The sequence below is a fragment of the Leptopilina boulardi genome, unplaced genomic scaffold (assembly GCF_019393585.1).
Source record: "Leptopilina boulardi isolate dan_hultmark-lab unplaced genomic scaffold, ZJU_Lbou_2.1 LbouV2_280, whole genome shotgun sequence".
NCBI lineage: Eukaryota > Metazoa > Arthropoda > Insecta > Hymenoptera > Figitidae > Leptopilina > Leptopilina boulardi.
In genome coordinates, this window is record NW_026137841.1 from 1379989 (window position 1) to 1405836 (window position 25848).

Here is a 25848-nt window from a genome sequence, read left to right on the forward strand (position 1 = left end):
GGGAGGGAAGTTTAAAATGACGTGATTGGGTGGTAGAGGGTGACCAAGTGGGAGGAATGTGGGTGGGATTCTCTATTTTAATACTACTGCTGCGAGTGCTGAAGGTCTGCTGCTGCTGATACTGGAAGCTGTAACAGAATGACTCTCCTTGCCACGGGAATCGCCTGAGGTACATGTAGTTCCCACCATACACAACATCCCACCACTGAACTCCATCCCCACTTGACGCATGGACTACCAACAGGCCCCGGTGACCGTACGCGCAAATCTGCCGCGCACCTTTCACATTTGAGTCATCCACTGCGCGCCACCAACAGCCACCCACTCCCAACCATCCACAGTCCCGCGCGGTAAGGTAGATACCTGCATTACCTGTGTTTTAGAAATGGTACAGCCCTACTACTGGAATGTCATCAAGTTGGTCATTTAAAGATCTACAAATATTATGAGGACAGCAACAAGCAAGAATAATAAGAGATGCGTACGCGACATTTCGAGGTATAAATATTTGAGTCTTCGAAAATGACCCAAAAGAAGGGCAAAAGTCCTCACAATTATTTGACGTGTTCTAGCATGAAGCAGATTATAGTACCTTTGCACTCTTAGCAAATTGCCATAATCTGTGTACGGCGGCAACAAATTAAACAACGTAGGGTATAATTTATCCCCTAAAATGTGCGTTTGTGCAGGGAAGTAATTTTTGTAATTTTGTCCACTCTCTTCTGCAATATCGCTCATCTGCCATACCCGTGCATCATTAACACTGCCGCAACAACCCGCATAAACGTGAATAAACTTCATTTTAGGATCAGAAATTCCCTGTATGTTGATAGAAGAGTATCCTTTTCTATTTACGTAACGTGCAGGATTTTCGTGTGGTGCCCTAATTTGAATGTGGCAACCATTCACAACTCCGATGACACCTGGAAATCCTGCAAATGCCTGAAACTCTCGTGTGTTTCTTGCAACAGCTTCCCCTGTAGGCCATTGAATAAAATCCTGGACACGTGCACAAAGAGCAGACGCCATATCTAACATAGATGTCCAAGCTGTTGATTTAGAAACACCAAATCGGTCAGCGATCGATCTATAAACAAAAACAATTGTCTTATATAATAATTCTTACTTGGCCTAATTTATATTAAACCTAATTTTCATGTAACTTTATCTTTATCTGGTGTACTTCTTATATGGAAAAACCAGTATTGGCCATAATCTAGGTAATCTAATTTTTATTTTTCCCAATAGTTGCTTGGAAAGATTATGTAACTTGTTAGATATATTTGAACTACTACTAGAGTATGAAGAATTATTCTACAAGAATTAACTCAATTTCTAATAGAAAAAAGCGTTCTCGTTCCAGAAATGTCACTGGAGCAAATTTCCAAAAATGCACCGTTTTAAAAATATGATTATTATCAAAAAATGCGCTTTATATTACGAAAATTGCACTTTTTAATAAACAAATAATCATATTTTACCTTAAAGTATATGAACTTAAAAATTATTAAATTACAAATTATTTTCTTGAAAAATGAGTTTTTTCGACAAAAAAATAATTTAGAAAAACAGATTGTATCTAGTCAAAGTTAATTTTCAAATTTTTCTATCTGATAATATATTTCAATACATGGTATAGATTAATCATTACGATAATCAAAATTTCATTACAGGTACAAAATAAAAGTAAACAAAAAATATTAGTTATCTCTTGATTATATTTTATAATCAATTTGTATTTTATATTAAAAACAATAAAGTTTACATCAAAAAACATTTCTTTCTTTTAACAATACAATAAACTAATTTAGTAAGTTAAGAAGCATAATATTTAATTGTAAAAACATAAATGTTAATTAATTTAAAAAAATTTTAATTACTTTGACATATACATACTTTCATCGATTTTTATCTTCGACTTTTTCTTTTATGTTAAATGAATAACAGTAAAATAATAATTGCAATGGAAAGTTCAAAAAAACACATGTCAATTTTTACCAATTATTATAGGTTATGATATGACTCTTTCTGTTGACTCTTGCGAAAAAACTAAGGTAACTCTAAGTCGTCTGGTAATAATTTTTTAGGGAATTTTATTTAAATTGGGGAAAATATTTTATTTTTGACATTTATTTACTAGAACCTTATCCAGGTTTCAAATGTTGTCACTAACTTCAAATTCTGCCTCAATCAAAGTAAGGGATTTACGTTTTCGGCCACTTACCGAACGCAAATTGAAAATTCGAATTTCAAACTGATTGAGCACCCCTGTTAACTCTAGAGTTAACTTAGAGTTAATGACGAAAACACCCTATGAGCACGAGATCCCTCTATTCTTTCGGTTTCTTGTCAATACAATTTTATAAATTGTCATTAGCAAGCACAATAAGCAAGTGATAGGTAAATCTTGGTTTTAGTGCAATAGTTATTTTCGAATACATAATGTCTTCAAGGCAATAGTTAAAACACTACTTTTCCCTATTGAAAAAAAACACGTATAATTATACGTATAATAATACGTATACTTATACGTATAATTGTACGTATAATTATACGTATAATTGTACGTATAATTATACGTATTATTATACGTATAATTATACGTATTATTATACGTACAATTATACGTATAATAAGACATACGAATTTGAAACAAGAATTATACGTATAATTATACGTATAATAATACGTATAATAATACGTATAATTAATTATACGTATAATAATACGTATAATAATACGTATAATTATACGTATTATTATACGTATAATTATAATTCTATTAAAAATAGAATAATAGAATAGAATAGATTAATTAGTAGCAAAATTGCGCTGAAAATTTTTAGAAATTTTAAAATGCAAATTAAATTTCACGAAAAAAAATATCGTCGAATGTCAATTCAAGCAGTCACCCATCCAAGTACTAACCGCGTCCAACGTTGCTTAACTTCTGTGATCTGATGAGAACTTGTTCCTTCGCCTTGGTGTTTCCGCTGTCTTGTCTTGATTAATAACTTTGTCGTATAAGTATTGTATCGCACCTAACCTCACTTTTAGTGATACTTATACGACAAAGTTATTAATCAAGACAAGACAGCGGAAACACCAAGGCGAAGGAACAAGTTCTCATCAGATCACAGAAGTTAAGCAACGTTGGACGCGGTTAGTACTTGGATGGGTGACTGCTTGAATTGACATTCGACGATATTTTTTTTCGTGAAATTTAATTTGCATTTTAAAATTTCTAAAAATTTTCAGCGCAATTTTGCTACTAATTAATCTATTCTATTCTATTATTCTATTTTTAATAGAATTATAATTATACGTATAATAATACGTATAATTATACGTATTATTATACGTATTATTATACGTATAATTAATTATACGTATTATTATACGTATAATTATACGTATAATTCTTGTTTCAAATTCGTATGTCTTATTATACGTATAATTATACGTATAATAATACATATAATTATACGTATAATAATACGTATAATTATGCGTATAATTATACGTATAATTATACGTATAATAATACGTATAATTATACGTATTATTATACGTACAATTATACGTGTTTTTTTTCAATAGGGTTATGTATCAAAAACTTTATACGCGTTTTTCTCGAAACGTGTTTTTTCGTGCGCCGTGCAATGTAGCTCAACCAATTTTTAACCGATTTTAATCAAACTTACCACAAATCTTCTTTATCTTACTGGCTATTGCATGACGAGCTCCTTTATTTAAATTTCTTTTGACAATTGTTTTTGAACATTGCTTACAAAATAAAGTGATTTTTTTTCAAAATGGTATTAAATTTTCAACAAATTTTTTTTTTAGTTTTCTCTTCATCATGCAAAGCGTATTTGCGTATTTTAACTGTAAAAATTTTGATTTTTAATTTTAGTTGAGATTTGTGACTTCAAACGCCTGTAACGGCGCCATTTTGTAACATTTTTTAATAAAAACTTTTTTTATAAAGCTTATATTGTGTACTTTAAGGTATGCTTTACTTTTATTCAATAAACTTTACCAGTTTTTTAAAAAAAATTCCTGAGAAAACGTGAATTTATACGAATTTCCCCCTTAAATAGTTTTAGAACGCAGTTTTCTATGAATAACTTTCATTATTTCAATTAAATTTCACTCTTTGCTTGCCCCCAGAACCAACGACGTGAACGTGGTGATATACTGGTCCCTTTTTTTATTTTTTTTCGCTTTTTATTTATTTTCTGTTTAAAATACTTTTTAAGTTTTTTATTTTCATTATTTGTTTCTTACATGATGTAAATAAAATTTTTTATAGGGACACTAATAAACGAAATAAGGAAAAATTTAAAGAAAAGCATAAATATGACGCGAGAAAAATTCAACTACGGCTTTTTTTAAGCCTTTGTAAATTCATGGGGTCGTCAATCAGGTTCATCTTATATCTTCCCCAAAATTTAAAAAATTCGTGATGGATCGATTCACCTGCCTGCTCAGACCATATACCCAATCCGTTATTTTCCAAAAAATTAATACATTGTTTTGTGTACGCCAAAGCCGAAAGTTCATTAAATAACATTAACCTAGACAAAAATGTTAAAAAACTTAAAACGTATTAAATACTTAAAAAAATGTAGCAACCAGCTTTGTTTCAACCCAGTTTTTAACGAGAGATAAATTCTAAGATTTTGTGCTTTTAATGATGATTAAACACTAAATTTAGACATGAATGCAGCATAAAAAAAGTTGTTCCTTTCATGACCAGTAAGCTTGCTCATCATAATAAACACTTATATTACTAGTTTTAAAAAAATTCAAAATTATTTTTTTTGTTTTTGTTAATTAAAATTTAAATTTTATAATATACATCAATCGATTTGTTTTGATGAGAGGAATACAATTTTGACAATAATTAAAAATTTAATTGAAAGAGTTATTTAAAAAAATACAAAAAACGATTTCTTTCAAAAATTCAGAAAAATGATTTAATTTATAGATTTCAGTAAAATATGAACTTTATATAGGTTAATCGATTCGTTTTAATGCAAGAATTAAGTTTCTTGACAAAACAATATTAAATTTACAATAAACATTTTTTTTTGAAAAAAATACATTCTTCAAATTGTGAAAAAATTGTAAAAAATGTGGATAAGGTAGGTGCACCAATTGTCGATGGTTTTAGACAACATGTGACATTGATTTGTTTTTTCCCAGAATTAAATATACTTAAAAATTTGAATTTTGTGCGCTTGGACGAAGAATTTAATAATGTTAAATATTTCATATTTATTTTCTTAAAATAAAGTATAGTGTCAGATAAAAATTGTTTTTAAATGTCAATTGAGCAAAATCAGCATTTGTCTATGGTCTTGTACCTGTTTCTCGAGGATCGGTTCCAATTCTCGATGCTATGGAATTTTTAACATATAACTGGACAATTACTGAATTAACCTTTACTTATTATTTCGATCATTAATTAGCTAATATTGATGTCGAACTCTGTACAAGGTGCTGATAATTCTGGTATTCATTTCGGCTTATCTCTAATTATTATTAATTTTGTAACATGATTACTTTTTGAGAGAATAATTGGAAATTTTTAAGACTCTAGAATTTCTGCGTATACTAATCTCCCCCCCCCTTACCTTTATTATCTTACCCTGCTAAAAATAAAATCAGAAATCAGTCTCAAAACGTCATAAATACCTCACGTTTTGAGACTATTTTGATGTTTTGTGATGCTGCTGTCTAATTATGACTTAAATGGTTTTTATGGGCCTGACGTTTTCTGAAAAGTTTTTCTCACTACATTTTATTTTTTTTGTAAAAAAAGCTCCAAGAGAGGTACCCAAAATAAAAAATTGATTAAATTTGTAATTAATAATAATAATAATATTTGTAATTTTTAGATTTTAACGATTCCAATGATATAAAACTTTATGTAAAAACTTTAAAATTACATAATGATTATACAACAATATATACTCTGTTTCAGGATAGATCGATATTTTTAAAGACGAATTTGGGCTCTTTACGCGCAGAAAACTATACAAGGAGGCGTATATTATTATTTGTTTCAGCAAATAAGCTTTCTCTTTCAATTTTTTTAAAGATTGATTTTAGTCATAGGAAAATCAACACATATTACAATCGTTTTCATATATTTGGCTATAATTTTCTGAAAAAAATCTAGGAAACGCCTTTTTCATTTAAAAGTACACCCTTTTACAACAAGATGCGCAGAAAAATATCGATTTCTCCTGGAACAGAGTATACTCCATTAATTAACATTAATTTTCAATAATTTAAAAATATTTGCAAAAAATTATATATTGTTGTAATTGTATTAACATGTAATTACAAATATAATATTTAAAAACTATTTTTTTTAAATGCAGCAATTTTTAATTTTCCATTGCAAAGCCATAAAACCATAAAAGATCCTTCTGGCCTATACATTTCTTTTTGTCCTTTTCTGACGTACGTATTATATATGGCATCACGTTTGTAAGACAAGGACATAAAAGGGAAAGCGACAATGACTACGACTATACTATTAAATACTTTTAATAGTCACGATCCTCTGACTAAACCTCACTTATTGTGGGGTTCTGTGACTGCAATCGTAACAAAAACAGTCTCAAAACGTCAGAGATCCTGATTAATTTTTTGACGTTTTGTGATTTTATTTTTAGCAGGGTATTATCTAGAAAAGGGTTGAAATTATAGACAACTTGTTTTTTGTACCGTTTTATTGTCGTCTAATTGTTTAAATTCTTGAGGAAAGCTGTTTCTTTGAATTAACTTTGTAATCCTGTTCATGGCTAAATTTATTTTATCTTGTGCAATCGGTCAATCTTCAGTAGTTTTAGAAAAAAGTTAGTTTTTGGATTTTTCTTTCCCCCTCCATATGGAGGGGGAAAGAAATCGGGAGGTATCAAAAAGCGTTGTAGATCAAATTCATTCGAAAAAGAGATCAAAATGATCTACAATTTGGATCATTTTATTACAAAACTTTGACATCAATTGTTTTTTTTAACGTTAGTTGACATCTGTTAGTATAGGTTATTGAGAGAATGTTAAATTCTCAAAACAAAAAGTTTGAAAGTAAATACGCGAGTTACTTGATTGTTGAAATCATTTTTGTGATTAATTTTTGTAAAAAAGAAATTCTTACCCAAGATTAATTTTGATTGCTTTCAATTCTACTGGTAATTTAAATACTTAACTTTTGTAACAATTTTTATTATTTTTCATTGTTGAAATTTTATTTGTTTTTTTTCATTATTCTGAAAAATCAATTGCACAAGTTTAAAAATTTCAATTTAAAAAAAATTTTATAAAATGAACAAACTGTTTTCTTAAATGTTAAGAATATATAATAATTTTAATTGCTAAATAATTCTTGAACTGAAATTGTTATCTCATAACAATATTAATTTCGATAGCATTAAATTCCACCGGTTCTTCTATTTTCCATACTAAGGAAAAATTAAAAAGATTATTCCTTGTTTATAATTACGATAAAATTATGGCGAACGCATTACTCAACGTGAACTACTTTGTAATGTGTTTTTCATCAATAAAAAAATTAAAACTTTTAGCTACTTTTAAAAAATATCGATCATTTCGTAAAATAAATCCTCCAATGAATCCATTAAGTGTGTATATCATAATATTTCATACGTTGACTATTTGCATTGTTGTTTTCATCATTGGCACTTTCATTTTCTTAGTGATAACTATTCCTAAAAAAATAAATAATTATATCAGGTTTATAAAATATATTTTCAAACTTTAAGAGTATCAGTTTCAACGGAAAAAAAGTCCAGAAGAGATTAAATTTGAGAAAAATATTTCCATGAGTTTTCGTCTTGTGGCGAGTAATATAGCCAAGTTTCGACAATATTTTCGGATAAGATGTAGAGAATAAAACGCTAATTCCGTAACTTATAATGAACAATTTATTTTTATTATGCAAAAAAATTTGTCAAACGGATAAATTTACGTGTAACCTTTTTCGGCCTAATATTACGAAATCTTAACAATATTTTCGAATGAAATGTAGAGACTTATAAATCCATTTCTAAAAACTAATTTATCCTTTAGATCGAAAGGAAGTTGTGAAAAAAATCTAATTCTAAACACATATTTACATGTGGCTTTTTTAAAATAATGTCTCATTGCGATAAATACTATAACGAATTCTCGAAAAATTTTCTGAATGAGATGTACATAATTATACGGCGATTTTTATCTTTGATGTAAACAATTGATTTTCCAACACTACTTTATCGTTTTGATGGAAAATAAGTCGAAAAAAATATTTACAAATATTTACATGTGCCCTTTTTCAATACAATATAGCGAAGTTTTAATTTTTTTTTTGATGAGATGCAGAAAAGTATGCGATGATTTCTTTTATTCAACAAATTACTGTTTAACCCTCTGCCTACGCTGGCTGATCCCCACTCTAACGCCCTAACACGTAATTTCCATAATCATTACCAGAGTTTCGAATTTTCGATTTTCGTTGATAACGGTCATTTAAGTAATCAGAGGGTTAATCATTAAACAAATTTTTTCAATACAAGTCCCCGAAGCATCTTTTTACTATGACATAGGATTTATTTTTAAACCTGTGAGAATGAAAAACTTCGTGATTTTGGAAATCACTGGGTCTAAAAATTTTATAATCGTTTTCAATGGATATTTCGTAAGCCAACAAGTTCTTATCGATCGAAATAGTTCTAACTTTTTTGCAAACGAAAATTGGCCCTTCCGAATATTTAAGGATTACTTTCAATGCAGCAAATTTAGGTTCATTTTCTTCTGAGTAACCAACAGCAAGAAGACACTTTTTAGGAACATATTTCACGCTGTTAACATTTACCCACGATGACGTACAAAATAGCTCTCCTTCCTGAAACAAGTGAGAAAATGGTAAGCGGTAATTCATAACAAATTTCTGAGGGCCAAATTCCACTTGTTTGATCATTGGCTTCATCAATTCCAAAGCCTGTCTCAGTTGGTGTCTTACAGATAAGGTGAGTGGTAAATTCTTGTAATTTACTCTTCTTGAGTGATCCGTTTGAAAAACTGATGCTTTGCTTCAAATCGCAAGGTCATATATGTAGCAAGCGGTCCAAAAAATAGAATTAACCTGGGATAATGAAGCATAAAATGTTGCTTTGGAATTAGCGCACCGTACAGTTCCGTATAGGTTTGCAAATATTCCGCAATAAGGTCAGCCAAAGCGTCAACCATTCCACGGCTTATCTCGTATCCAAAGACAATACACATTATTTGTAACAAATTTATGTAATTTGCAAAGTACGGACAGTCTGCTTCGACAATATCTTGTATAATAAATAGCAATGCATACGCAAGGGTCCACATTTCAACTGCGGATAATTTTATACTAGCGCCTGGGACCAGATGCGAAGCCTTTAGAGTAAGCGGACGTTTGTCAACTTCAGAGTAACCAAAGTCAAAAGCAGCTATTCTCTTATTTAGTTCATCAATTGTAATTTTCTTCAAAATAACACTTTGACATAAGTTTTACAAGGTTCTTATTAATGATCCCAAAATCGTATCATGAATAAGATCAGGAGGTGCTCCTTCAGTTATGTGATGTTGAAGCAATTCATTAAAGATACTTCTTCCGTTGATTCCATAGTCTGACATTAGTTTTTCTTTTTCTTGGCCAACAGCTCTTTCGATCTCTCTACTGGCTCATCATGTTGTTCTCTGTTACGCAAGAGACTCTTGTCCTCTTCGACCATTTTTTTAACCTTAGCCTATTCCGCGAGACAGAAGCGACAAGGGTGTTTTGTTTTTCCAAAAGATTCCTTTAAACCACAAGTACAATGTTGCATAAGATTGTCTCCTGAATTTGCAAGAAGCGAACCTGAAATAAGTCTCCCATCGGCGAGATTTAATCCGTTTTCGATTTTCTTAAAATTTTTAACAACAGGTTTCACCACGCTATTTAAACCGTATCGCTTCACATCTTGTGATTTCGCAATTCCGACTAGATGAATGTGTTCCAGAGATGAACGATACATCGGGTGCACTTGGAGATTTGAGGCATATATCATCAATAATTTTTTACTACCTGCTTTTTTCGATCCTAACCCATCACACATGTAAACATCGTCCATATACAAAACAATACTTTGATGGGTAGCGTCATGTCTCCAAACTTGAGTTTGAAATTTTAAACCATCTCTAAAAGATGTAATGACGTTTGGTTTTGGAGTATGTTTCTCTAGAATGTCCGAGTAGGTAGGATTGTTAAAAAAATTTGTTAAAACTTTTGACAGCGTCTTGCATCGCTTGAAGAATACTGCTAATTTTTTCTTCCGACATGTGTGTTGTCGCTCTTAGTTGTAATAAAAGTAATCCTATAGTACGTTTTCTAGGATCATCTTTCTGCTCTGCGTGTACTTCGTCGTCATCTTCGGTATCTTCTTCGATCCATTCATCTGCTTCGCTGTCGCTACTCGAAAATTCTTCACTATCACTCTCGTTGCGCGAATCATCTTCTGTCCTCATGTTTCTTGATTCCAAATTGATATTATCTCTTTGGAAGTCCTCAATGACATCATTACTATTATGTACATCTATATTGACATTTGGTTCAGCTCCATTTACGTCCACATTCTGATTTCCTTCTCTAATGTTGTAGTTTCCGTTACTCAAATCTTCTTCGTTGCCACAATCTCTTGATTCCATATCAACATTACCTCGTTGTAGGTCTTCAATATCGACATTCTGATTCTCGCCATCCATACCGACATTTGGTTCAACAAGGACATTTTGATAGGGTACTCTAACTCTGTGTTTCCTAAAGTTATGAGACCGCAAAGAAGATCTATTGTTAAATGTAGCATTACAGTTCACAAAATCACATTGAAATCTTTTATTTCTGTTTATTAGTGCGTGATTTCGTTGCAGATGGTCATTCATCTCCTCCAAAGAATGGAAATACTCTTCGCAAACATTGCATTTCACTGGGAGGCCATCCATTTCTAAAAAAAGGTACATAAATAAATATATCGGTCATTGAAGAAATTATCCAAGTCAGTTTCCCCAAAATTTGTTATATGGAAAACTTGTTCTCATAAATCCTTAATCATACTTAGAATTTTATATTATTTTCGTAATTTCCATTTGTAACCAGATATTAAAACGAAAAATACTTAACCTTCTATAAATAGCTGATTGAAATATTGAAATATTTTAAATACTTGACGACCTCTAAACAAAAATACCGCAGCAGAAAAAAATTATTTTCGGTAGGATTATATCATAGTTTTAGCTTTATCAAAATATTCTTTGTAATTAAATAATTAATTTCGCAATTTTGAAAAATTACAAATATTAAAAAAAAATCACGACTTAAACCAGTAATGGTTATGTAAGGTCGGATTGACCACAAATGCTGACAAATAACTGAATAAGTTTTAACGCTTAGCAAAGGTACGCATTGCATCAGTTAACTGGGTTGGATGAATGTACTCATACTTGAAAAATATACTTTTTTACATTCTCATCATAAATGAGAAAGTATTCGTTTTGGTTGATTTTGACCAACTTCTAATTCATGTAAATCTCCACGTTTTGAGACCTCCTGATGCCAAAAAAATAGGTTTTGAAAACCTGTCCGTCTGTCTGTCGTCTGTAGTCTGTCGTCTGTAGTCTGTCTGTAGACACTTTTTTGTCCCCACGATAACTTTAACAAATCTTAACGAATCGCTTTGAAATTTGGTATACTCTTTCAACATGTAAAAATGAAGCCTGAGTTCGTCGGACAGACTTATCCGCCCAAAAATTCAAAAATTATTCAAATTTTGAATTTTCAAAAAATTTAATTTTTCTCAAATTTAAAAAAAAAATTTTTTTCTTAATTTTCCATAAAAAAACTACCAAAAATAAACATTTTTTTCCTTCAACACTTTTCGATAGAGATTAAAACAAAAAAGTTATTCAAATTTTGAATTTTGAAAAAATTCAAATTTTTCAATTTTTCTTTTTTTAAATTTTCTACTATTTTTCCCTAAAAATACTCCTAAAAAGACACATTTTTTTTCTTTAACACATTTCAATAGAGGCTACAATAAAAAAGTTACGAATTTTTTAAGATCAAAAAATACAAAAAATTGAATTTATAGTGAATGAAGCAATGGCAAATAGAAGAAAATATTCAAAAATACAAATCGAATATATTTTTTTCTGACTTAGATACTTATTAGAATAACATCTAAATAACATAAAATAATAAAAATCAACTCAAAAATTTTTTTTTTTTTTATATAAGTCCTGACATTTCTTTCCATTTCTTGACGTAAAATGAATTTTGATTTACTTCATTAAATTTTATGATTGTAGGTAGTTTTTTATGTATCATTTGGGTTTTATAACATTGAAAGTAACAATAGTTTTAAATTATTTTCATTCTGTCAGTTCCGTAAAAAACGAGATTAAAGTGTCAAAAAATCCCTTTTTTAGCACTTTTTGAAGCACTGTAAATTGGAAACTTTATATAATAAAAATCTCTACGCGTGCTTGAATGAAAGCTTAAATCTTTATCTTTAATTTTTATTACTGAATGATAATTGCGCGGAAACTTATTTTTCATGTAATCGCTATTTCAAACAGTCAAAATAGCTAGGATAGAGAGCACTTGGTAAAAATCGATTTCTGTAACCGGATATATTTGGATTTTGTCACTTGGAAGTTCATTACGTTTTTATTGACGTATCGAAAGTTGGATTTAAAAAAAATCAAAATGGTGTTCTAAATATTCGAAATTAGATTGAATTTTTTTGCTTCTTATTGTCCTCAGGAGTTTTCGGTAACACTAGAATTTTTCAGATACGTCAATAGATACGTTATGAACTTCCAAGTGTCAAGTTACAAATAAATCCAGTTACGGAAATCGGTTTGTACCAAGTGCTCTCTATCCCAGCTATTTTGACTATTTGAGATAGCGAATACATGATAAACAAGTTTCCGCGCGATTATCATTTCGTTTTCAGTTTTGGATCTTAAAGTTAAATGTTTAAGCTTTCATTTAAGCCCTCGTGAAGATTTTTATCATGTTGCGATTCCATTTTACAGTTCTTCAAAATATGCTACAAAAGATATTTTTTGACACTTTAATCTCGTTTTTTACGGAACTGACCGAATGAAATTTTTTTTTCGTATATTCTTGTTCAGTGACACCTTAACTTTCAATTAGCACAAAAAATTTAAATAAACGCGACTTGACCATTTTTTGTAACCCAGTGTTATCCATGCAACATTTTTTCTACTATAAAGAAATCATTGCGAAGTGAAACAAAAATGGTTATAATAATAGACATGATGATGATTATAAATGTTTCAGGCAAAATTATAAACAATTATAAATTAATAAAGTATAAAATTTGATATTTTTTTGGAGAAAATTCATTTTTGAACAAACTTTTTAGCAAATGAATATTTCTACATTTTGGGTTTTTAAAATTCTTATTACTATTCTTAAGTCAGTTATTAAAAATTCAAAATGGCGGATTTAATAGGGCAGATGAGTTTTTTAAAAATTCATCGGAAACACTTGAAACTCGTTACTCGGCGGTTTTTGAGACAATATATATATTTAGACATTATATTTACATTGTTAAGTTATACCATACGAGGCCAAATTAAAAACACCTTTAAGACGTCCAAAAGACGTCTTTAAACAAAGTCTAAAAGACATCCTTAAAAAGACATCTTCAAGACGTCTTTGGAACAAGTGTGCCCACTGAGAGGTGATCCAATTTATGATAAATTGTATAAAATACAACCTTTTCTAAATCTACTAAATGAAAAATTTAAGAAATACTGGAAACAAAGCAAGTTCCAAAGCATAGACGAATCTATGATTAAATTTAAAGATCGTAGTAGCATAAAGCAATACATGCCAGCAAAACCTATAAAATGCGAGTATAAATGCTGGTATCATAGTTCCACTCTTACGCCGCCAGATGGTGATAATTTTTTTTCTCACAGTTGAGATCAGTCTTGAATACTATAAAAGCTGAGACTCTAACTCAGAAGGTGTATTGCAAAGCACATTTTTTTTCTTATTTAATGAATTGCAGTAATATTATTTGATTTTTAATTTTTATAAACTGCCGTCTGCCAACTGAAAATTCCTATATGAAATCTTATATTGTTTCCTTTATATAATGCTATGTAAAATCTTAAATATAGATATTTCGGAATCTACATGAATATGATTTCTTACGTTCAAATCAGTCATATATATGATCCCACGTGAGGATTTTTAATATGATTTCATGTCAGATTTTTTGTAATAATTATTCATTCAAGAATCAAAAAAAGGTTTGATGTATGGTTTGATATAGGAAAATTTCTGGTTAAGGATTAAGCAATAAATTTTGGTATGTTTTTCAATGAGAAAACACGAAGGAAATTGACATAAGAAATTGAAGGAAAAAATAGGACCAGAAAAAATTGTAGGATTTCACATAGGAATTTACATAATTTATTACCTAAGAATACGTTTATAAGATTTTACAATGAATCCCACTTCAAATTATGTCTCAAGTTCCTATATGATTTTTCATAATATCCTATATTGTTTCTTACATGACACATAGGATTTTATGTGGATTTTAATATATGAATTTATGTGAAATCCAATATAAGATCCTACATGAGAATTTTCAGTAGGGTAGTCCAATCATATACTTCAACCAATCGCTTGACAAAGAAGATGTGCTCATTGCAGCACAAAACAAAATAAAAAACAAAGTTCTTGGGCCTATGAGCCAAAGCAGAATATATTCTTGAACGGGAACGCAATCGTGAATGGAAACGTAAGAATGGGTGAGAGAAGAATAAATATATTTGCTATCCTTCTCTTACTAATTCTTACGTTTCCGTTTACGATTGCGTTCCCGTTCAAGAATCTATTCTGCTTAGGCCTTATACCATTTGCTCAGTACTGTTATACCTATTACCTAACCAAAATTACTTCGTCTTATATCATGCATAAAAGATATTTAAAATTCCGCAAATTGACTAATTAATTTATATAACATTATATGTATATTATAGTTACTAAAATTAATAAATTTTAAAAATTAAAAAAAAGGAAAACGAACTAGTAAACGATTTTATGATTGTTATTATGACAACGTGGTTTTGATTTTCATAATTTGAATCATAGATTTGTAATCAGTGATCTTAAAAACCCATAGATACCAAAGTTTAAAATATTCGAGCACTTTTTAAAAAATGTTCCCGCCATATTAGATCTGCCAATATGAAATTTTGAAAACTTACTGATTGTATTCTTTTACTATTTCTGAATCCGCCTTTTTTATTTTTTTAAATACAACTTTAGATTCGTCAATAGAAAAGTTTAAAAGTTAGAAGTTTGAAATAAATCCAGTTATAAAAATCGATTTTTACTAAGTGCTTTCTATCCTATTTTAAATTTTTGAAATAGCGATTACATGATACATAATATCATTCACATTTCAATTTAGAAACAAAAAGTTGAAGAACTTTATTCCAGGTAAGTTGGTTCAAATTCTTAATTTTTTAATTTTAATAACACAAAAAAAGACGAACTGAAAGTAAAAGAACCTACTTTTTAAAAAGATAATAATTATAAAGATTTTAAAATGATGTCCTTAAAACTTTATGAGAATGTTCTCATTTAATTAAATTTAAAAAAATCGGACAAGTGCGAGTTACACTCGCACTGAAATCGAGGGTTCCGTACTCGAAGCGAACTTATTTGGTATAAAAACAAATGTTTAAAAAATATGTGTTGTATGACAACTAATATAAGTGATACAAAAAGGAACAATTTTGTAAAATTCAAGAAAATTGTTCCTCTTCGTATCACTTATATTAGTTGTCATACAACACATATTTTTTAAACATTTGTTTTTATACCAAATAAGATCGCTTCGAGTACGGAACCCTCGATTTCAGTGCGAGTGTAACTCGCACTTGTCCGATTTTATTTTTTAAAAAATATTTTACTAAAAAAATATAAGAAACATAATTTTATTTCAACTCGCAATATTTTTATTGTATTTACATTTTAAAAATATATTGAATATTAAATTTTATCTTTCTAAGTTAAAAAGAGATAAAACTTAAGATATTGATATAAGGCTAGTAGCTGCTTGTCAAGGAAAAATCGAAAATTATCTAAAAAATAAAATTTGTTTATTAATTCCAGAAAAATCAACTCCAATCATCCTCGCTATATTTTTTTTGTAATCTACACGTAAAAATACGTCAAAATATATAAATTTGAATCACTTTAGATAAACTTTTTTCGTTTTTTGCAGAAAAATACATTTTTTTCTTAAATTTATCATTTTTCTTCAAAAATTTGATAAAAATTGATCATCAACTCCAATCGCGCTTACATTTTTTCCCTGTATTTTTCACGCAAAAATTGAGTTTTACAGCAAGTATGAACAGTCTGGATTGAATATTGTGTGCGCTAGGGAGAATAAATCATTTTTTTCGAAATTTTTGATTTTTCCTTGACAACGCTATGTAAATTAATCCGAATCAAGTTCGCTTTAATTTTCCTGTAATTTTCACGTAAAAATACGTAAGTGTGTCAAATTTGAGCTCTTTATGTCAAAAGATGTGGCCGCTAGGGGGGGGGTACATACTCATTTTTAGGTATTTTTCGTAAAAATTCATGGTTTTTCCTTGACAACGCTATGATAATCAACTCCAATCATGCTCGCTATATTTTTTTTGTAATCTACACGTAAAAATACGTTAAAATATATAAATTTAATTTCCTTTAAATAAAATTTTGTTCGTTTTTGGTGGAAAAATACATTTTTTTCCTAAAATTGTCATTTTTTCTTGAAAAACTTGATAAAAAGTTAATCATCAACTCTAATCGTGACCGCTTTTTTTCCCCTGTATTTTTCCCGTAAAAATACATTTGTATACTAAATATGATCTGTCTGGGTTGAATATTGTGTGCGCTAGGGAGAATAAATTATTTTTTTCGAAATTTTTGATTTTTCCTTGACAACGCTATGTAAATTGATCCGAATCAAGTTCGCTATAATTTTCCTGTAATTTTCACGTAAAAATACGTAAGTGTGTCAAATTTGAGCTCTTTATGTCAAAAGATGTGGCCGCTAGGGGGGGGGGTACATAGTCATTTTTAGGCATTTTTCGTAAAAATTCATGGTTTTTCCTTGACAACGCTATGTTAATCAATTCCAATCAAGTTCGCTATAATTTTCCTGTAATCTACACGCGAAAATACATATGTGTACTAATTTTCAGCCCTCCAGATAAATTTATGTGGCCGCTAGGGGGGGGGTACACGATTTCAAAAAAACAGATATTAATAGGGTTCCGAACCGAGTACGGAACCCTAAAAAATGAGAAATTCACTTTACCAGAATTTATTTTCCAAAAGCTTCACTTATTTTTGTTCACAGAAAATTAAAAGGCATTAAAATAAGCAAAATTGGATTAAAATAATAAGCGTTGCAACTTATTTTAATGCCTTTTAATTTTCTGTGTTATATATGGTTTCCTTGATATTCTTTTATAAAAAAAATAATTTATGTAATACTTGCATAAAAAAGCCTAACTTTTGACGCATGGAAAATCTGAGAAAAAATGCGTTTTTTAGTAGAGGATGTTATAAATACCACCGAGCATGTAAATATCACTTCTGGTACTTTTATTCCACGATGTTACGTTTTGTCAAACTTTTTTAACACACTAGTTTTTTTACATTCTCATCATAAATGATAAGGTTGAATTTACATGTTAATGTAAATGCAGAATGCAAAACCGAAAATAATGAGAGTGAAAAGGACAAGGATATATCACTATCCTTTTCACTCTCATTCTTTTCGGTTTTGCATTCTGCATTTACATGTAACTCCACCCTAAAGTTTTTACATTCTCATCATAATGAGAAAGTATTACATTTGCCCGATTTTGACCAACCTCTAATTCATGTAAATCTCCACGTTTCAAGCCTTTCTAATGCCAAAAAATAGGTTTTAAACAAATGTTTGTATGTATGTATGTATGTATGTATGTATGTATGTATGTATGTATGTATGTATGTATGTATGTATGTATGTATGTATGTATGTATGTATGTATGTATGTATGTATGTATGTATGTATGTATGTATGTATGTATGTATGTATGTATGTATGTATGTATGTATGTATGTATGTATGTATGTATGTATGTATGTATGTATGTATGTATGTATGTATGTATGTATGTATGTATGTATGTATGTATGTATGTATGTATGTATGTATGTATGTATGTATGTATGTATGTATGTATGTATGTATGTATGTATGTATGTATGTATGTATGTATGTATGTATGTATGTATGTATGTATGTATGTATGTATGTATGTATGTATGTATGTATGTATGTATGTATGTATGTATGTATGTATGTATGTATGTATGTATGTATGTATGTATGTATGTATGTATGTATGTATGTATGTATGTATGTATGTATGTATGTATGTATGTATGTATGTATGTATGTATGTATGTATGTATGTATGTATGTATGTATGTATGTATGTATGTATGTATGTATGTATGTATGTATGTATGTATGTATGTATGTATGTATGTATGTATGTATGTATGTATGTATGTATGTATGTATGTATGTATGTATGTATGTATGTATGTATGTATGTATGTATGTATGTATGTATGTATGTATGTATGTATGTATGTATGTATGTATGTATGTATGTATGTATGTATGTATGTATGTATGTATGTATGTATGTATGTATGTATGTATGTATGTATGTATGTATGTATGTATGTATGTATGTATGTATGTATGTATGTATGTATGTATGTATGTATGTATGTATGTATGTATGTATGTATGTATGTATGTATGTATGTATGTATGTATGTATGTATGTATGTATGTATGTATGTATGTATGTATGTATGTATGTATGTATGTATGTATGTATGTATGTATGTATGTATGTATGTATGTATGTATGTATGTATGTATGTATGTATGTATGTATGTATGTATGTATGTATGTATGTATGTATGTATGTATGTATGTATGTATGTATGTATGTATGTATGTATGTATGTATGTATGTATGTATGTATGTATGTATGTATGTATGTATGTATGTATGTATGTATGTATGTATGTATGTATGTATGTATGTATGTATGTATGTATGTATGTATGTATGTATGTATGTATGTATGTATGTATGTATGTATGTATGTATGTATGTATGTATGTATGTATGTATGTATGTATGTATGTATGTATGTATGTATGTATGTATGTATGTATGTATGTATGTATGTATGTATGTATGTATGTATGTATGTATGTATGTATGTATGTATGTATGTATGTATGTATGTATGTATGTATGTATGTATGTATGTATGTATGTATGTATGTATGTATGTATGTATGTATGTATGTATGTATGTATGTATGTATGTATGTATGTATGTATGTATGTATGTATGTATGTATGTATGTATGTATGTATGTATGTATGTATGTATGTATGTATGTATGTATGTATGTATGTATGTATGTATGTATGTATGTATGTATGTATGTATGTATGTATGTATGTATGTATGTATGTATGTATGTATGTATGTATGTATGTATGTATGTATGTATGTATGTATGTATGTATGTATGTATGTATGTATGTATGTATGTATGTATGTATGTATGTATGTATGTATGTATGTATGTATGTATGTATGTATGTATGTATGTATGTATGTATGTATGTATGTATGTATGTATGTATGTATGTATGTATGTATGTATGTATGTATGTATGTATGTATGTATGTATGTATGTATGTATGTATGTATGTATGTATGTATGTATGTATGTATGTATGTATGTATGTATGTATGTATGTATGTATGTATGTATGTATGTATGTATGTATGTATGTATGTATGTATGTATGTATGTATGTATGTATGTATGTATGTATGTATGTATGTATGTATGTATGTATGTATGTATGTATGTATGTATGTATGTATGTATGTATGTATGTATGTATGTATGTATGTATGTATGTATGTATGTATGTATGTATGTATGTATGTATGTATGTATGTATGTATGTATGTATGTATGTATGTATGTATGTATGTATGTATGTATGTATGTATGTATGTATGTATGTATGTATGTATGTATGTATGTATGTATGTATGTATGTATGTATGTATGTATGTATGTATGTATGTATGTATGTATGTATGTATGTATGTATGTATGTATGTATGTATGTATGTATGTATGTATGTATGTATGTATGTATGTATGTATGTATGTATGTATGTATGTATGTATGTATGTATGTATGTATGTATGTATGTATGTATGTATGTATGTATGTATGTATGTATGTATGTATGTATGTATGTATGTATGTATGTATGTATGTATGTATGTATGTATGTATGTATGTATGTATGTATGTATGTATGTATGTATGTATGTATGTATGTATGTATGTATGTATGTATGTATGTATGTATGTATGTATGTATGTATGTATGTATGTATGTATGTATGTATGTATGTATGTATGTATGTATGTATGTATGTATGTATGTATGTATGTATGTATGTATGTATGTATGTATGTATGTATGTATGTATGTATGTATGTATGTATGTATGTATGTATGTATGTATGTATGTATGTATGTATGTATGTATGTATGTATGTATGTATGTATGTATGTATGTATGTATGTATGTATGTATGTATGTATGTATGTATGTATGTATGTATGTATGTATGTATGTATGTATGTATGTATGTATGTATGTATGTATGTATGTATGTATGTATGTATGTATGTATGTATGTATGTATGTATGTATGTATGTATGTATGTATGTATGTATGTATGTATGTATGTATGTATGTATGTATGTATGTATGTATGTATGTATGTATGTATGTATGTATGTATGTATGTATGTATGTATGTATGTATGTATGTATGTATGTATGTATGTATGTATGTATGTATGTATGTATGTATGTATGTATGTATGTATGTATGTATGTATGTATGTATGTATGTATGTATGTATGTATGTATGTATGTATGTATGTATGTATGTATGTATGTATGTATGTATGTATGTATGTATGTATGTATGTATGTATGTATGTATGTATGTATGTATGTATGTATGTATGTATGTATGTATGTATGTATGTATGTATGTATGTATGTATGTATGTATGTATGTATGTATGTATGTATGTATGTATGTATGTATGTATGTATGTATGTATGTATGTATGTATGTATGTATGTATGTATGTATGTATGTATGTATGTATGTATGTATGTATGTATGTATGTATGTATGTATGTATGTATGTATGTATGTATGTATGTATGTATGTATGTATGTATGTATGTATGTATGTATGTATGTATGTATGTATGTATGTATGTATGTATGTATGTATGTATGTATGTATGTATGTATGTATGTATGTATGTATGTATGTATGTATGTATGTATGTATGTATGTATGTATGTATGTATGTATGTATGTATGTATGTATGTATGTATGTATGTATGTATGTATGTATGTATGTATGTATGTATGTATGTATGTATGTATGTATGTATGTATGTATGTATGTATGTATGTATGTATGTATGTATGTATGTATGTATGTATGTATGTATGTATGTATGTATGTATGTATGTATGTATGTATGTATGTATGTATGTATGTATGTATGTATGTATGTATGTATGTATGTATGTATGTATGTATGTATGTATGTATGTATGTATGTATGTATGTATGTATGTATGTATGTATGTATGTATGTATGTATGTATGTATGTATGTATGTATGTATGTATGTATGTATGTATGTATGTATGTCTGTCTGTAGACAAAAAAGTTTGCTCGACGATAACTCGAACAAATTTTAATGAATCGACTTCAAATTTGGTATACACTTTAAGTGTACCAAAATCTCGCTTGAGTTCGTTGGCCAGATGATTTCGTTGAAAAACAACAAAATTATTCAAATTTGTAGTTTTTAAAAATTTCCAATCGTCGCATTTTTAAAAAAAAAATTTTTTCAATTTTTTTTCGAAAATTGCGAGTAAAAATAAACACTTTTTTCCTTTGATAATTTTCAATAGCTATTAAAACAAAAAAGTTATATCACTTTTCTTAAAAAAAGGACAAAATCGGATGAAAAATGGGTAAAATGCAGAGCAAAATTACTTCATTTTGAAAAACTATGTTCATCTATGTATTATTTCTGTTTAAACCACCTTAAATTAACACAAATAACAGTGACTTACTCATAAAGCTCCGATTCTTTTTTTTTTATAAGTCCAACTATTGTTTTCCATTTCCAAACATTGCTATTGTTTTCAAAAAATCCTCTATTTTAGAATACTTTATATTGCGCTGTTTATACTATAATTTCGTATTTTTTCGATTATTTACTTTTGAATTAGTTAAAATTCATGTATTTGTAGATTTGTAAACTTTTTTTTCTTTAACACTTTCCGATACAGATTAAAACAAAAAAGTTAAAAAAGTTATGTTCTATAAAGATTAAGGTAACAAAAATTTTAAAATATTTTCGATGTGTTATTTTACTCATTAATTTTTTGTGGACCAGTTTTAACCTATTTTGCCACCTTTTCTTTTAGCAACTTTCCTCTCTAGATTTAAAGTTTTTGAAGCAGTATTCCTAAAACATTTTTTTCACTATAACGAAAGCATTGTGAAGTGAAACAAAAATAATAAGTGTAGCAGGCGAAATTATAAAGAATTATAAATTAACTAAGTATAAACATTGCTATTTTTTAAGAGAAAATTCATTTTTCAACAATCTTTTTAACAAATTTAAATAAATCTTTCTACTCCTTGGTTTTTTAGGTCGCTCATTACGATTCTGAAGTCAATTTTTAAAAATTCAAAATGGCGTATTGAAACATTTTTGACGCGAGATTTTTAGCATTTAAAGGTATTCTAAAGGGATAAGATTTGAAAAAATTATAAAAACTGAACAAAATTTCTAAAAAAATCTTTTTTTTAATGCTTGTAAATTGTTTATTTAAAATTTTTCGGTTCTTTTAGTACACTATTTGATAGAGCCTCAACGTACCTGTAAAAATTTCGTTAATGGGTTAATGCACGCCTCCTTTTCCTATTGTATCTTTCTAATTTTCGAGCGTGAAACGCGAGTGCCGTGATGAGAATGTTATCCTTAAAGTCAAAGTACTTTAAGAAGATGAAATTTAATTTATAAAAACCAAAAATTTCACTTATATAAATTGTACAAAAAAATTTTTATGAATATGAATAAAAACATGAGAGCGAAACCTCATATAATAAATTTGTTGCTTTAAAAAATGTATTTACTTTAAAGTTCTTTTTTTAGTGTTTTTAAATTTTCAATTAATTTTTTCTTTTACTCAATTGAAATTAGCTCAAAGCGGAATATCTTATTTAAGGTAAATAATTTGGTTTGTCGATTTTCGTTAACTACAAAGACCTGGCCAATCCACGGCGCAATATTAATGAACTAAGTTTGAACAGCTACAGTGCCGTCATTCTCTTTTTTTTGCCCGATAAAAAATTTATTCTAATACCTTTAAACCTTACCTATTTCTATAATTTAATTTAACGTATTTTAATAAAGACTATGAGTTGTTTCTAATAAATTTTTCAAAACAAGTCGATTATATGATGATCCCCTTTTAAAATAACTACTTTTTTATTTATTTTAACTCTGTGTGTAATTAATTTTACTCTTTTTAATAAAATTAATAAAGATAATTTCTTTCTTCTTGACATTTTACTTCAAAATTAATTAAATCAACCACAAAGTCTGAAACAACTACAAAATCTCATTCTACCAAATAGATTCTTGGGTCATTCAACTGCTTTCTGGTAGTATAATTAATACAATTTTTAAATTTAATAGGAAAATTTTTGTATTACAGAGTGTAGTTAAAAAGTAATTAATGCTAATAAGTTTTGAATTGTAATAAACAAACAAAGCGCGTAATAATATCGGACCGCGAAGCGGGACGATCATCCTTCGCGCGCCCCGGGGCGCGCTCAAACTAGCGAGCGAAGCGAGCCCCTACGCGCGAAGCGCGTGATGAGAATGTGGCCGCCCCCGCAGGGGGCTGCCAGATTTTTTTTGAAAGTTTTAAAAGCAGTTCTAAAACATTTTTACTTGAAATTGAGTGAAAAGTGAAACATATTTTCCCCGTATTAACAAACAATCACTATTTCATTTTGTAAAATGCAAGCCAACAAATTTGACACAAAAAAATTTTTTAAAAACTTTAAAGTCAATTTTAATCAGAAAAACAATTCTTAAACTTCATATTTATTTTATACTATTTTTTCTGGAAAGTTTTAAAGAATATAAATTTTTTTTTATTTTACTAAAGGGTATTTCTTAAGAAAAATGGTATAAAAATTTCGGAATTTATTTATGTAAGCCTAAAAAAATTAAAGAGTGTTTGTTTTAAGATAATTCAGTTTTTTATAAAATATTAAAAACGTTATATTGTAATTATTCTGAAAAATAATATTTGATATTTTGGACATTATTATCGTTTTTTTTTATTTTTCAAATTTGAGTGACCAATCTGAAATATGTTTTTTTCAAAATATTCCATGGGATATATTATAAAGATGTCTAATTATCAAAATTTTTAGCATCAATCAAACTTGTTTACAAATTTAAATGTTTGTTTTTCTCACCTCGACAAACTCTCCTTGACATTGAAGTAGAATAAGATACATCAAAATTGTATTAAACACGATAATTCAATCCAATTGAAGAAGGCGAAACTCCAGTTTATAAGACAAACTGTTAAAAAGTATTTTCATGTATTTAATAAAAACATTTCTAAATTTAATCCTATAATAATAGAATATATCAAGCATGGCAAACTAATGTATAATGAAATATAAAATACTATAAAACTTCAAGTCAAGATTTCACAAACAAACTAGTCAACACAAAAGAAAATAATCGAAATTTTACAAGTGAAGATACCCATATGTTAGTTCTGCAAAATTTTTCATGACACAATAAAATTAATATTTTTATAAAAAATAAAATTTACATCTTATTCGTTTGATGAAATAATTTTTGGAGATGAACCATATTATTTGGTTGAGGCGATAATTAAAATACGTAATTACTTACATTTTAGTTTGTTACCTGTTTTTATACATGTTCAAAAATAGAGATTTTATACTTTTTACGCCAAAAGGTACATGTTTTATAGTAATTATACAAAACGATACGTTTGGTGACTTTTGCGTCGTAAATAGTATATGGTTTTCCACCAAGCAATAAAATTTATGTATGTACAAGATTCATGCATTTTTTTATCATCTACATAAGTCATTGATGTCTGCAGTTGATGACAAAGAACTATTAATATTTTACGTGATGATTTTCTTTCACTATTTCTTCGTCATTTCTCACTTACAAAACGTTATATATTAATAAAAGCGTCATGTCGACGATAAATACGTCTCAGACGTCCTGCACGTGTTGTTGTTTGTTTAGCTTATGATTCCTTTTTTTATTTTCATTGCTGCCAAAATGATAAAATACTGATTTCCCTTAATTCAAATTATAGCGAATCAAAAAACAGTTTTAAAAGGAAAGTGGACCCTGATTGGTAAAAGGCTGTGTACTGGCAACTACTGTCAG

The 25848-nt window shown here is 28.4% G+C and overlaps 1 protein-coding gene and 1 pseudogene across 2 annotated transcripts; both read right to left on the bottom strand.

Annotated features, from left to right (window-relative positions):
* Nucleotides 1-379: 379 nt before the first annotated feature.
* Nucleotides 380-9782, bottom strand: LOC127282112 (putative nuclease HARBI1; annotated as a pseudogene).
* Nucleotides 9783-10101: 319 nt separating this feature from the next.
* LOC127282096 (uncharacterized) lies at nt 10102-25832 on the bottom strand. Of its 2 annotated transcripts, none has more exons than XM_051306178.1 (3): nt 25622-25832; nt 24882-24990; nt 10102-11030 (listed from the first exon to the last, which is right to left on the bottom strand). In XM_051306178.1, the coding sequence occupies exons 2-3, from the start codon at nt 24901-24903 to the stop codon at nt 10294-10296; spliced, it is 759 nt and encodes a 252-aa protein (XP_051162135.1). In that variant the 5' UTR covers nt 24904-24990; nt 25622-25832; the 3' UTR covers nt 10102-10293. The 2 variants fall into 2 exon arrangements, with proteins under 2 accessions (XP_051162135.1, XP_051162134.1); XM_051306177.1 differs by having other exon boundaries at nt 25348-25832.
* Nucleotides 25833-25848: the final 16 nt, after the last annotated feature.

Excerpts from the sequence above, each read along its gene's own strand:
- LOC127282096 (XM_051306178.1), bottom strand. The coding sequence starts at position 24,903 with ATGTCAAGGAGAGTTTGTCGAG. Across the intron at positions 11,031-24,881 it reads GTCAAGGAGAGTTTGTCGAG|AAATGGATGGCCTCCCAGTG; the intron begins GTGAGAAAAACA and ends ACCTTTTTTTAG.